General features: G+C 43.1%; 1 protein-coding gene across 1 annotated transcript in view; it reads left to right on the top strand.

Annotated features, from left to right (window-relative positions):
- The window catches only part of PDSS2 (prenyl (decaprenyl) diphosphate synthase, subunit 2), a 315,612-nt gene that overhangs the window by 278,408 nt on the left and 21,631 nt on the right, over positions 1-15,573 (top strand). Inside the window, exon 7 of the mRNA XM_011996258.1 lies at positions 4,661-4,693. Within this exon, the coding sequence (XP_011851648.1) occupies positions 4,661-4,693 (33 nt within the window). The remainder of the gene's footprint in view (positions 1-4,660; positions 4,694-15,573) is intronic.

A 15,573-nucleotide genomic window follows, 5' to 3' on the forward strand; every position in this document is an offset into this window, starting at 1 on the left:
CCCTACTGGGTGACAGGGTAGTGGCCAAGCTAAGAAAACAAAGTAGAGTGAGCTTGAGGTTTGAAAATAAGTTGTGATTAAGCACAGGTACTTCAAAGTACTAGCATTTTCTAAGATGATTAGTCTATAAACAAAGTACGGGATGGGAAAAATGGTTTTACAGAAATTTGTGATAGGCCTACTCTAGACATCCTTATCAGTAAAGAACATTATATTCAGTCTTCTTACCTGCTGAATTTTTTTGAGACAGAGTGGGAAGTGGCTCAATGCAGCCAAAAGGAAAATTCCACCCCTAAGTTATTGTCAGTCATAGTTTCTCCATGGTTTGCCTTTCAGTCTTTGACTACAAAAGTTCAACTTTCTTTCAACAAATGCTACTTTCAACACTCTTAAGCACTGCATGATAAGCACTGGACGATGAGAATATTGAGAGAACATGAAGAGGAGATGATTAGAAGAGAGGCAACATTGACAGTGAGGAAATGACAGATGTGCTCAGGGTTGAGTTGTTTGACCACAGGAACAATTCTCTAGAACTCCCAGTTTGTGCCTCTGTGAGTGGAAGAAAACACACTCAAAAGTGTTTTATACAGTCTCAACAATAGTCAACACAGGACACTTCTGTGACCCAACATGCAAGGATTTCTCCCCATCAACAAGCAAGTGATCACTTCAGCAAGCTGGCACCAGCTGAGTGTCTCTAACTTACTTCTATTCCGACACTTTTTTTTTTTTTGAGATAGGAGTCTCACTTTGTTGCCTAGGCTGGAGTGGAGTGATACTCACAGGCACAGTCATAGCTCGCCGCAGCCTCAAACTCCTGACCTTAAGCGATCTTCTCACCTCAGCCTCCCAAGTAGCTGGGACAACAGACACGTACCATATTTTGACACTATCTACCTGGCGATAGTGTCAGATCCTACAGGTTGAGGGCTCAAGACGCATCCACCCCTTACCCCACCCCTGCCTTCAGATGCCATTCACAAGCTCCAGGTTACCTGTGCTTCTGATTGACCGGCTATAAAGTGAGGATCCCACGACCACTTCCTTGGGTTCAGTTAATTTGCTAGAGCAACTCCCAGAACTCAGGGAAACACTTTCTTTTTCATAGCCATGTGAATTTTGGAACAGAAACACTTATACTTACCAGTTTATTTAAAGAATATTACAAAGGACACAGATAAGTAGATGCAAAAGTTAAGACATGTGGGAAGGGGCGTGGGGTTTCCATTTCCTCTCCAGTGCATCACTGTATAGAAACCTCTATGTGTTCAGCTCACCAGAAGTTCTCCAAATTCTGTCTTTTTGGGGTTTTATGGAAGCTTCGTTGCATAGGTATGATTGATTAAGCTATTGGCCATTGGTGATCAACTTAACCTTCAACCCCTCTCCCCTCCCCAGAAATTTGGGGGTGGGCTGAAAGCTCTAACCTTCTAATCCTGCCTTGGTCTTTGCCATGACCAGTCCCCATCCTGAAGTCGGGAGTTTCCAGCCATCAGTCAGCTCGTACAAAAAGGCATCACTTGGCGAGTTTCTGAAGATTTTAGGAGTTGTATGCCAGAAAACTGGGCTATGACCAAATATATATTTCAAAATATCCTAGTGTCATTTGAAAAGTGCTGCGCCTGAGCAATTCATAGTAGTCAGCAAGAGACAAGGAAAAGGATGGCCAGTGGAAAAAGTGGAAAACTTGTGACCACAGGATCAGCCTCAGTGTCAGATGTCCATTAACCTAAATGAATTCAAGAGTCAGCTGCGAGTTTGAGAACTGAAAGACTAAGCATGTTGGGAAAGTGCTGCTGCTGAAATTTTGGTCACAGGTCATCTGTGGACTATTCATAAGATCAAGGCCAGTCCATATTTGGACAATATCAGAGTGAGTAGCTAGGTCATAAGTGAGCAATACAGATGTGTTCAGGGTTTCCTTACCACTTCTGCAGAAGTTACTATAGTGGGATTTTCAGTGTAGATAAAACTATTTTGGGAAAAGATGACCATAAACAGACAAACAAATAAATATAAAATATCTAAGCAGAGAGACTAATAGCTTGGATTTAAAGTTTCTTTAAGAACTCACTCATATTCCTGTTGGTACAATGCATCTCAGTACTAAGTTCAAACTCTTAGTTCACTGAAAATCCTAGAACACTAAAAACCTTCGAAAAGGAGACTGAAGACCTTATTCTTTTTTATAGTAGATTGGTTGCAGAGGCCTTTTGTTTCAATGAAAATATTTAATCACAATTTTAGAGTGGTTTGTGATGGTGCCAACAGCTATGTGTGAACAGTGTTTTATAAGTTTTTTTTTTTTTTTTTTTTTTTTTTTTTTTTTTTTTGAGACGGATCACTCTGTCCCCCAGGCTGGAGTGCAGTGGCCGGATCTCAGCTCACTGCAAGCTCCGCCTCCCAGGTTTACGCCATTCTCCTGCCTCAGCCTCCCGAGTAGCTGGGACTACAGGCGCCCGCCACCTCGCCCGGCTAGTTTTTTGTATTTTTTAGTAGAGATGGGGTTTCACCGTGTTAGCCAGGATGGTCTCGATCTCCTGACCTCGTGATCCGCCTGTCTTGGCCTCCCAAAGTGCTGGGATTACAGGCTTGAGCCACTGCACCCGGCCCTTATAAGTTTCTTACTATGAAAATAAGAAAAGGGCCGGGCGCAGTGGCTCACACCTGTAATCCCAGCACGTTGGGAAACTGAGGCGGGTGGATCACATGAGGTCAGGAGTTCAAGACCAGCCTGGCCAACATGGCGAAACCTTTGTTTCTACTAAAAATACAAAAATTAGCCGGGCATGGTGGTGGGTGCCTGTAATCCCAGCTACTCAGGAGGCTGAGACAGGAGAATTGCTTGAACCCGGGAGATAGAGTTTGCAGTGAGCCAAGATACACCACTGCACTCCAGCCTGGAGGACAGAGCAAGACTCTGTCTCAAAAAAGAAAAAAACAAACAAAATGCAGTCATCTTCAGATAAATTTTTAAAGGATTCTAAAGCAGCAAGAAGGGTCAGGACCAATTTTTTTTTTTTTTTTCTGAGACAGGGTCTCACTCTGTCACCCAGGTTGGAATGTAGTGGTGCAACTATGGCTCACTACAGCCTCGACCTCCCAGGCTCACACAATCCTCTCACCTCAGCCTCCTGAGTAGCTAGGACTACAGGCGCATACCACCACACCCAGCTAATTTTTTTATTTTTTGTGGAGATGGAGTCTCACTGTGTTGCCAGGACTGGTATTGAACTCCTGGGCTCAAGTTATCCTCTTGCCTCAGCCTCCCAAAGTGCTGGGATTACACATGTGAGCCACTGTGTCCAGCTTTAGGACCAATATTACGAACTTTTTTTTCTCTCATGGGAGTAATCTGCCTATGTTAATTACCTGTATAATGTAAATTTGGACTCAGGAGCAAAATGGTCTCGAGATCTAACCCGTTTGTAAGTTGGAAGACTCTTGTTCTATGCAGATGTGGCAGGAGAAATTTTATCCTGACGTCTGCAGAACACAAACTGACCTGCCAGCAAAAACTAACCCTGATTGTTATGTTAAGATTTTTTTCTTTTTGAGACAGAGTCTTGCTCTGTCACTCAGGCAAGAGTGCAGTGGCGCGATCTTGGCCCACTGCAGTCTCTGCCTTCTGGGTTCAAGCGATTTTTCTGTCTCCTCGGCCTTCTGAGTAGCTGGGATTACAGGCGCCTGCCACCGCGCCTGACTAATTTTTGTATTTTTAGTAGAGACAGGGTTTCGCCATGTTGGCCATGCTGTCTCGAACTCCTGACCTCAGGTGATCTGCCTGCCTTGGCCTCCCGAAGTGTTGGGATTACAGGCGTGAGCCACCACACCCAGCCAAATTTACAGCATTACTAAGAGTGGAACAGCCTGACATTTTGTGCCTCCTGAATTGATGGAGTGTGTAATATTTCCACATAAAGTAGTTTTGCCAAAAATGTTTAACCTAAATCTTAGCAGGCTTCTCCAGACCCAGCTTTCAGTTTATAAGCAAAACAGAAACAAGTTAAATGACGCAATGAAGAAAGAAGAAAAAGGAATTTTGTAAAACAGCTATCCTTGTCTTCTCAAAAGTCAATGGTTTTTATGAAAATAAGCTAATGGCTTTTATTTTCATTCTGTGAAGAATGGGGAGAGACCAGTCTAGGCAAAAAAGAAGAAACTATAATAATAAATAAAAGGCAACAAAAGAGACATAAAACCAGAATGCAATGTGTGAATCTTTATTAATTCTGGTTTTGGGGAAAAAAAAGCTGTACAAGATATTCTTGGAAAAGTTGGAGAAATTTGAATATAGATTTGTGTTAGACGATATGGCATTATTGTGAGTTCATCAATTTTGATTGTGGTCATGGGGTGACGTATGAGATGCCACATGTGTACAAGGTACGTGCTGAAGCATGTGACGTGAAGATTTGTGACATCCACTCCTGCCAGATCTAGATAGAGTGTCTATGCGTGCTCAGTGAACTGTTCATTTAACTTTTCTATATGCTTGCAATTTACATGGATTATAATATATAGTTCAATATGTATATTAAATAGAGAGAGGGAAAGGGGGACAGAGAAGCTGAATTCTATTCTTTGAGAACAAAAATTATAGAAGCACTAAACTTTTAGAGAAGTAACAAATTAATTTTCCCCTCTTCTTTTGTAGGCTCAAGAAAAAGGAAGATTGGACTATGCTAAGGTAGGCAAATTTTATACATACTGTACTATTTTACATATTTCAATTTGGTGTTTGGTTTTCGTTTATATTTGAAAGGTCAAAAGAGAATTATCACACCGAGAACTGAGGGACATTTCCTGTTAAGTAACAGGCAATAGCACATGGAATAAGGTTCATTCAACAAGAAGTCTGTTTATTATTGAGTACCTGTTTCATTCCAGATATTGTATTGAGAATACAACGGTGAACTAGATGAAGTCTCCTTTCAGAATATTTACAATTCTAGTGGGGAAAATCGATAACTAAATAAAGGGCTAAATAAATAACGTAATGTCAAGTGTCAGTAAGTGTGATGAGGAAAAATAAACAGTAAAATCACTAGCCGTTGTTGAAAGATGCCTATGGCCTGTGGATGGAAGACAACGTTTTTGGCCATCAGATAATACCTGGAAAGCACCTTACAGGACAGACTTGAACTCCCAAAGGCAAGAGTTCTCACATCGCCTGTGGAACTTTTGAAAACACACGTGCCTAGGTACCACTGCATCAGACCCTCTTTCACCAAGATCAGAATCCCCTGATGGAGAGAGCGGTACAGGGGCAGGCTAGAGTGGTCTGAAAATGTCTCCACAGATAATTCTGACACACAGCCCTAGTTAAAAACTGCTGCGGGAGGTCAGATTTCAGTGCATCAGTACAGGCCTAGGAACACACTTAGATCACGTTCTGTTTTCCCCTCAGGGACAAATGGAACATTTAGCAGGTGTATGGCATGTGTACAGCTGCTTGGCTAAAAGAACATGTCAACCATCTGATTTATGCAGCAATCGAGGATGTGAGCACACCTGCACTCCAAAGACAGGGAAGGAGAAACACGACCCGGAAGGGCTCTGTTTGCCATGGGACAACCAAAACCCTCAAGGGCCTCTCCAGAGCTGACCTGGAGCCTTGCACTCTCCTGGCAGCCTAGTGGGGCACACCCATGGCCCCCGTCTTTACTCTCCTTTCCATGCTGAAAATAAAGTCTCTCTCTTTTTTTTTTTTTTTTTTTTTTTTGACAATTAAAAAATAGATTTACTTTGAACCACTGGTTCTTATACCCAGGAACATATGTCAGAATTACCTATGGAGGTTTTTAAAAATCTGTAAGTCCAGGTCTCCCACTTGGAGAAGGTTGCAAAGCTTCTAAAAAGCTCTTTGGGTAGCTCTGATGTTTCCTTCCATTTGAATCACTGAATTTAGGTTGACTGGGATACTTTGGTTTTTGGGATTTGGGGGCCATTTTGGGGAGAGTGTGGGAAGCTTTTCTCACAGATTAACTAGGAGCAGCAAAGAACTTGGTCTCTGGCTTTTTTGGAGTCTGTCTCAGGTCTTTTCTCTCCAGCAAAGGATTTTTTTTCCTTCACTGCCTCTTCTTTGATTTTCGACTTTTTCCCTGGGCCTTTCCCTGGGGTCTAAGACTGCAGCTTTTGGAGTCTCAGAGGCTGTCAAGTCCTTTCTCTTCCTCCCATGAGGGGTGTTGGGACAGTCTCTCCTTTTATCTGCCTCACATACTTTCGCCTCCTTCAAGAAAAACTAGATAATAGGAGCACCTCTAAACCAAGGGCTTCCATATTTGTCACTCTGTCTTAGATGTGTAATTGAGCCTCATCATATACCCAAACACAGGCTGTGGACTTACCCGGTTGGGTCTCCTACAGGCATAAGAGCCCAGTGCATCTTAAACTAAACTAAACATCTTTTCTGACATCTCTGGCCTTTCTGTTGCTGTTGTTTAGTGACTTCATATTTTACAGCAGTTTCAGGTTGACAGCAAAAGTGAGTGAAAAGTAGAGTTTCTATAGCCCCTAACCCCACACACATGCAGCCTCCCTCACTGTCAGCATCCTACACCAGAGCAGCACATTGTTTTGTTGAGTTTAATTGATGAGTCTAAGGCCGGGTGCGTTGGCTCATACCTCTAATCCCAGCATTTTGGGAGGCTGAGGTGGGAGGACCACTTGAGCCCAGAAGTTCAAGACCAGCCTGGATAACATGGCGAAACCCTGTCTGTACAAAACAATGTAAAAATTAGCTGGATATGGTGATGAGTACTTGTGGTTGCAGCTACCTGGGAGGCTGAGGTGGGAGGATTGCTTAAGCCTGGGAGCAGACGGTTCAGTGAGCTAAGATCATACTACTGCACTCCAGCCCGGGTGACAGAGTGAGACCCTGTCTCAAAGAAAAAATTGATGAGTCTACACATTGGTGGATCGTTATCACCCAGAGTCCATATATTGCATTAGGAAGGTTGTAGTCCTTGGTGCTGGACCTCTGAGCCTTTTTTCTTATCTTCTCTCCTGTGATTAGCACTGTCATCCCACCAGTCAACCATGTGAGAAACTTCTCATGTAAGAAACCGCTCCTACTCCCCACCTCATGTTCCATGACCAAGTCATACCAGTTTTATAGCCTACATTTTCTTGACTCCAACTCTTCCTCTTGGTCTGTCTTCCATTCCTCGTGCTCGTAGTCTTCATCTGAACCACTGAAAAACCTACTGCTCATTCTCCACTGCCTCTCTTTTGTCCCCACAGATCTTTACCAGCCAGAGTGGCTATCTAAACCACCAATCTGACAGTTTCCCTCTCCAGCTCAAAACCCTTCATTGCTCCATGTTATCTGTCTGGCACATTCATAGCTTGCTGGGTTGGCATATACAGGGCTGTGTGATCTCCGCCTAAAGAGACCCTGCAGCTTCATCTCCCACGGTCCTGCAGCAGCACCAAGTTTCATAAAGCATACTGCTTCTGTTCTCTGCGCCTTCGCTCATGCTGTCCCCTCTGCTTAGAATGCCCTCTTTATCTGGCTCCCTCTGCTCATCCAATGAAGCTTAATTTAGGATTGTCTCCTATAACACATCCACTGTGGTTCCCCAGGCTAGGTTAGGTGCTTTCCTCAGTTCCTCAATACACTGTGCATTTCTCAGTCACTGCTCTTACTCTGTTATATTATAATGATCAATTTATGAGACAGATCCTAGACTGTGAGCTCTTGGAGGGCAGAGACAGTTTCTTTTTTCTCTTCGTATATCTGGTACCCAAAGCAGTACTTGACACTTAGTAAGTGAATGAGCAAGTAAGCGAGTGAACAGAGGCCATGAGTAAGAAAATAGAAAACACATGCAGTAAGTGGGGGAGAAGCAGCCTGCTGCAGGAGAAAATCAGGGATAGGGCATTGGGTCTCAAGGCAGAGAGGAAAGGAAAGTGTTTGACACAGTTTGCAGATATCAGCAGGATTAAGAAGATTGCTTAGGAAGGTTGTAGTAAACTAGTTTGAAGATAAAGACTGGGATTTTTACTGTGGTAGTGACAGAAAACTAACATATGAATAAAAAAGGGGAAGAGTAAGGGAAAAGAGTGACAATTGAACACTGATGTTTATTTTGTTTTATTTTTATTTTTTAGAGATGGGGTCTCACTCTGTCACTCAGGCTGAAGTGCAGTGGCACAATCATAGCTTACTGCAGCCTCCCACTCCTGGGCTCAAATGATCCTCTTGCCTCAGACTCCCGAGTAACTGGGACTACAGATATGTGTCACAACATCCGGCTATTTTTTTTTAATTTGTTTATTATTATTATTTTTAGAAACGAGGTCTCGCTGTTACCCAGACTGGTGATGCTTTTTTTATGACTCAAAGAATGCCTCTAAGGTTTCTTATCACAGAAGCACTTGACAATGGAAGAGATTTCCATTGGAAAATGGCAAAGAGAAAAATGTGGTGCACAGATAAGAGCGCCCCTGGACCAAGCAATGGCTCTGCCACCAACTCACTGCAAAATCTGATAATAGTCACTGTGTTAGTCTGTTCTTGTAGTGCAATAAAGAAATACCTGGCTGGGACCGGGCACGGTGGCTCACACCTGTAATCCTAGCACTTTGGGAGGCCATGGGGGTGGATCACCTGAGGTCAGGAGTTTGAGACCAGCCTGGTCAACATGGTAAAACCCCGTCTCTACTAAAAACACAAACATTAGCCAGGTGTGGTGGCATGTGCCTGTAATCCCAGCTACTCGGGAGGCTGAGGCAGGAGAAGTGCATGAACCCCAATCGCACAGGTTGCAATGAGCCAAGGTCATGTCTTTGCACTCCAGCCTGGACAACAGAGCAAGAGTCTGTCTAAAAAAAAAAAAGAGAGAAGAAATATATGGCTGGGTATAGTGGCCAAATATATGGCTGGCTTGGGAAGCCAAGGCAGGAGCACTTGAGCTCAGGAGTTCAAGACCAGCCTGGGCAATATGGCAAAATCCTGTCTCTAAAAAAGTACAAAAATTAGCCAGATATGTTGTGCACACTCATAGTCCCAGCTACTCAGGAGGCTGAGGTGGGAAGATTGCTTGAGCCTGAGAGGCAGAGGTTGCAGTCAGCTGAGATTGTGTCATTGCACTCCCTCCTAAAAATATAAAAAAAATAGCTAGATATGGTGGTGCACACCTGTAGTTCTGGCTACTCAGGACCCTGAGGTGGAGGATTACCTGACCCCAGGAAGTTGAGGCTGCAGTGAGCTGTGATTGCACCACTGTATGCCAGCCTGGGCAACGGGAGTGGGAGTGAGACCCTGTCTCAAAAAAAATAAAAAAGAAAAGAGATTTAATTGGCTTATGGTTCTGCAGGCATATGAGAAGCATAGTGCTGACATCTACTTCTGGTGAGGCTTCTGGTGAGCTTAGAATCATGGCGCATGGCAAAGGGTATTGGGCATTTCACATGGCAAGAGAGGGGAGGTGCCACACACTTTTAAACAACCAGATTGTGCATGGACTCACTGAGTGAGAACTCACTTGTCACCAAGGGCATGGCGTTAAGCCATTCATGAGGGATCCGATCCCATGACCCAAACACCTCCCACTAGGCCCACTTCCAACAATGAAGGTCACTTTTCAACATGATATTTGGAGGGGAGAAAACATGCAAACCAAATTGTTCACTTCATCTCTTTGGTCTTTCGTTAGTTTCCTCAGTACAAAATGAGCAGTTTAGAGTAGTGCTGTTCTATTCCCTAAGCCCATTCTAAATCTGGGAAGAGACATTCTTATCCTGAGGTCCAGACACACTCCTTCACCCAACCAACATTTATTTAATATATTTTTAAATTTACTTTTTTTTTTTTTTTTTTTTTGAGACAGGGTCTCACTCTGTCTCCCAAGTTGGAGTGCAGCGGCACGATCTCAGCTCACTGCAACTTCGGCTTCCCAGGGTCAAGTGATTCTCCAGCCTCAGCCTCTCGAGTAGATGGAATTACAGGTGCAAGCCACCAATGCCCAGCTAATTTTTGTATTTTTTGTAGAGACAGGTTTCACCACATTGCCCAGGCTGGTCTCAAACTCCTAAACTCAAAGCAACCTGCCCGCCTCAGCCTCCCAAAGTGCTGGGATTCCAGGCATGAGCCACCGCACCCAGCCTTTATTTGATGTTTAATATATTTGAGGCACTATGCTAGTGCCAAGACAACCACCATGAACACGACTGCCAGGGTTTGCCATCACAAGCTCCCTTGACTCCAGCTTCCCTATCTAAAGTAGCCACTCCACCTTTGCTCTGTTTTTTTCTCTTTAACATTTATCATAACATAAAATTATAGTTTTTATTTAAGTGCATGTTTATTTCTTCTTCCAATAGCATGTAAAAGATCTAAAGGCAGGGGCTTTGATGGCCTTGCTCATGGTTGCATCACCCTCCCTAGCACAGGCTTACACAGGAGTGCTTGACAAATAAGTATGCACAAGTATTACATTCATGTTATGTTAGGAGATGTACCGGAGGTTAGGAGAGGTTTGGGATCAAGGACTGTAGACTCAAATTAGCCATTTTAAGTTTTTGTTTGTTTATTTGTTTGTTTTTTGAGATGAAGTTTAGCTCTTGTTGCCCAGGCTGGAGTGCAACGGCACGATCTTGGCTCACTGCAACCTCCGCCTCCTGGGTTCAAGCAATCTCCTGCCTCAGCCTCCCAAGTAGCTGGGTTTACAGGCGTGCGCCACCACACCCAGCTAATTTTTGTATTTTTTGTAGAGACAGGTTTCACCACATTGCCCAGGCTGGTCTCAAACTCCTAAACTCAAAGCGACCTGCCCGCCTCAGCCTCCCAAAGTGTTAGAATTACAGGTGTGAGCCACCGCACCCAGCCTTAAGAGTGTATTGACTGTGTAATACGTTCCATCCCAAAGTTGCCTAAGGTTGCCTTTTCAAGTGCCCAGTAATAGTATTTCTCATGCCAGTAAATAGAAACCCACCCCTCCTTGAATATGTAGTGCTATTCTGTTATTTAAAGACATAGCTTGAACCTAATCCAGACCTGTCATCCGTACACAGACTTAAACCCAAGTAACATAAAGAAGAAAGATTATATCTTTCTCTACTAAGTCTTGGGGAGATGTCTGCAGTGTTATCCCTTATGCAGTGTGTTATGGACTACTCGGCAATGCATCCCGTGACCTAAGGTCTACTCCTCCTCTTTGTGTGCTCTGCTCTTTGTGGTCATGATGTTCAGGCTAATATAGGCATTGTGCTTAGTGGCTTAGGGTTCCCCTGGTAGGGGTTATTTTAAAACGGTATTTGAAAACCTCAGCAGCTATTTCAGGAGACTATTGTGAAATTCATTTCTTGCTGAAAATTTCTTTATTTCCAAGTGATAGGTATTTGTAAACTCAAAAGCCAAATTTTGTCTGAAAAGTCAGATATTAAGAAAGTGTGCAGCCATAAAAAGGAATGAGATCATGTCCTTTGCAGGGATATGGATGAAGCTGGAAGCCATCATCCTCAGCAAACTAACACAGGAACAGAAAACCAAACACCGCATGTTCTCACTCATAAGTGGGAGTTGAACAATGAGAACAAAAGAACACAGGGAGGGGAACAACACACACCAGGGCCTGTTGGGGGTGGAGGGGAGCGAAAGGAGGGAACTTAGAGGGCAGGTCAATAGGTGCACAAACCACCATGGCACATATATACCTGTGTAACAAACCTGCACCTTCTGCACATGTATCCCAGAACTTAAAATAAAATAATAAAGAAAGAGTCCAAAAAAAAACCTGTATATAATTATTTCGGTCATGCACCGAAATTATTTTGTCAGTTTCAGATGGTGAGGAAGCAGGGGAGAGTGTGGAAGAGGTGATCATTTCAAAATCATTCTCAACTATACCTTCAAAATGTGTGTTGCATTCAGCAAAATAGTGGTCTGTACACAGACACTCAGATAGAAATTGAATTACTTTTTAATTGAGTTCCCGTTGTGATAGAGCCTGGATATGAATGCTTTACACGGCTGTAGTACCCTCCATCCTAAGATATCAAAGCACTTGACTACTATTAATTCATTAAATCTCTCCCTGTCTCTTAAAGTAGTTAACACAGCACTGGAAGTCACTCTCCTCGTTGCTGAAACTCACCCACCTGGGCAGTGGGCAAAGATGGAAGCTGTTTAACTGTGTAAGGCAATCCTACCTTAGTAGTTTCAAGATGGAAAAACAAGGAATATCTTACCGAGTAAAAACTGCAGAAGTTGTATTAGATGGAATGTAATTACCAGAAGTGAAGTGTGACCAGGAAGCTAACACTTTTGCTCCAGTGCACAATGCTGTGGGGATCTTAATTCCAGTGACTGTCCTGCAGCCCCGGGTGCACATCTCTCAGACTGTTCCAGCTCCTTAGGCTTCTGGCCTCAAGGTTAGGCAGAGCCTCTTCAGCTCAGTGCTAAGAGGGAAGAGTGCCACCTATTGAATTGTAGGGATTCTTGGAGATGTGTTGGGACTGGTGGAGAAGCCTCTCGGACCACATTCACGTTTGGTTTGCTATGGTAACTAATATATATGTCTAAAAGAAAACGAATATGTTGACTACTCTTGCTTAGAAAAACATCGACAAACGTCTGTGTATTTTCCCCAGCTGGAGCTGAGCGTATGCCTGTAGTTTAGCCTACTGCTACTTGAAATAAGCATGCTGCTAAAAGACTGAGGCAGATGGTATTTTTACCACTTCAGGCAAAACATGGCACCTATGGTTCGACTTTCTACAATTTTAATTTTTTAACATTTTCAAAATGGCTTGTTTAAATATCTCTATCACAGAGACACAGACTTTTTCCCAGTTTCTTTTTAATAACTGCTTCAGATATACAGATATGAATAACCATCAGTTGGTCAAAACCAGACTGTTCAGCATTGTAGAGACTGCCTTCTGTTCATTCTTTCACCAGTGCCTAGGACTGTGCCGTAAATGAGCTTTGACATTCGTGCTCATTTTGACACAAAGACACTAAATGGTTTATAATAGCTTGCATTATATTTATCTGTAGTAGTTCTTCTTCTGCTGCTGCTGCTTCTGCTTCTTCTTCTTCTCCTCCTCCTCCTCCTCCTTCTTCTCCTCCTCCTTCTCCTTCTCCTCCTCATCCTCCTCCTCTTCCTCCTCCTTCTCCTCCTCCTTCTCCTTCTTCTCCTCTCTGTATGTTGTCCAGGCTAGAGTGTAGTGACTATTCACAAGCCCATTATAGTACTCTACAGCCTTGAACTCCTGGGCTCAAGAGATCCTCCCATCTCCACCTCCCAAGTAGCTGCGACTACAGGTGCATTGTCTCTGCACTGGCCTTTCTCTAAGCTTTATGGTGCATTTCATATCATTTGTCCCATGACTCAGCACAGAAAAGGGAGTTTTTTGCTGTTATTTTTTTAATGTCCTCTTATGAGGATCATTCTAAGCACAGAGAAATAATTGCTCATGGTTAAGCACTTGGTAAAAAAAAAAAAAAAATCTTCCAGATATTAATTCATTAGCCATGCGGTTCTCTGTCAAATGTAAGAGATTTTTTATAAGGATAGGGTTTTTGATTTGTCCTCCCTGCTAGAATTTGCTCAGGGTTCCAGAGTGGCACGTTCTGGCTCTATCCTCCCATGCCTCTCGGGCATCAGCATTTAGCAGCTGCTGCTCTACTCTGTCCTCCTCACCCCCAGAAGTCCTTGCACATTTGTTTTATTATAAAATGCATTTGCATAGGGCACACATTAAAATTCCCTTCCCACCAGCAAACAGTAATGTCCACAGACATTTGCATTTGCGTGATCACATATCATTACTTCCCTTTAAAAAGAAAAAGTCTTTCTTCTCATGTCATGATTCTCCTTTCCAAGGTTTGCCGTTTTAGTCATTTCTTCTTCTTATAGATAGATGCTTCAGCCATTTTTCTGCATATTGAGTCCAGAATTTTCTTTTTTGAACCTTGAATATAGAAATTGTTTGTATATATTATTGTTCTTTCTTTACTGACAAAGCCAGACTCCTTTATTCGTTTATTTATTTATTTATTTATTTTTGGTAGTCAATTTTTGCTGCTAGTTCCTTCCCATGACCCTAGCAAACTGGCTCTGAGACTTTTTCACATTGGCACATATAGAAAACAGATATTGCTGTGTTTTCTCTTCCCTGTACCCCTTTCTTGGGTAGATGCTGCATCTCCTACCCTGGGACTTTACATTAGCTCTTTTTTGGTAAAATATTCCATACAGCATCACTGAATGCACTAAATCTCTCATTTTCTCTAGCCTCCCGCAAAGATATCTTTTTTTCTTTTCTTTTTTGTTTTTGTTTTGTTTTGAGACAGAGTTTAGCTCTCGTTGCCCAGGCTGGAGTGCAGTGGCACAATCTTGGCTCACTGCAACCTCCACCTCCCAGGTTCAAGTGATTCTCTCTCTTGTTTTTGTTTTTGTTTTTTGTTTTTTGTTTTTGAGATGGAGTCTCACTCTGTTGCCCAGGCTGGAGTCCAGTGGCGCGATCTCAGCTCCCTGCAACCTCCGCTTCCTGGGTTCAAGCAATTCTCCTGCCTCAGCCTCCCGAGTATCTGGGACTACAGGTGTGCACCACTGTGCCCAGCTAATTTTTGCATTTTTAGAGACAGAGTTTCACCATGTTGGCCAGGTTGGTCTCAAACTCCTGACCTCGTGATCTGCCTGCCTCAGCCTCCCAAAGTGCTGAGATTACAGGCGTGAGCCACTGCACCCAGCTCAAGCGATTCTCTTGCCTCAGCCTCCAGAGTAACTGGGATTACAGGCAGCTGCCACCATGCCTGGTTATTTTTTATATTTTTAGTAGAGACAGGGTTTCACCATTTTGGCTAGGCTGGTCTTGAACTCCTGACCTCAGGTTATCCACCCGCCTCGGCCTCCCAGAGTACTAAGATTTCATGCGTGAGCCACCATGCCCGGCCAAAGATGTCTTAACATTTAGGATTTCTATTTTAGTGATAACTATGCAGACTGTGGAGCCATTGGCATTGCCCTTTCCTATCTTGTTCCATAAAGGACTTGTGATATAATTAGATAAGATGTTTACAGTAGAATTTAAAGAAAAAAATCCAAATCAAAATACCATAATGATATGGGTGCAACTATGTAACTTTTTTTTTTTTTTTTTTTTTTTTTGAGACAGTCTTGCTCTGTCACCCAGGCTGGAGTGCAGTGGTATGATTATGGCTCACTGCAGTGTTGACCTCCTGGGCTCAAGTGATCCTCCCGCCTCAGCTTTGCAAGTAGCAGAGACTACAGGTGCATGCCACCACACCCGGCTAATTTTTTTATTTTTTTGTAGAGAAGAGGTATGACTGTGTTACCTGGGCAGGTCTCAAACTCCTGGGGTCAAGTGATCCTCCCACCTTGGCCTCCCAAGGTGCTGGGATTACAGGTTTGAGCCACCATGACTAGCCCCTGTCCAAAAATTTCAAATCCCCCACTCCTCAGTTCCTTAAAACCAGATTAAACCAGTTATTTTTCTCTTGGCAATTACATTTCAGACAACTGTTTTTCTTTGTAGCAATAGTGAGTAGATTCTCTTTAATCTTTTTTTCTTTTTTTTTTTTTTTTTTTTTTTTTT

Source organism: Mandrillus leucophaeus, unplaced genomic scaffold (assembly GCF_000951045.1).
Source record: "Mandrillus leucophaeus isolate KB7577 unplaced genomic scaffold, Mleu.le_1.0 Scaffold507, whole genome shotgun sequence".
Taxonomy (NCBI): domain Eukaryota; kingdom Metazoa; phylum Chordata; class Mammalia; order Primates; family Cercopithecidae; genus Mandrillus; species Mandrillus leucophaeus.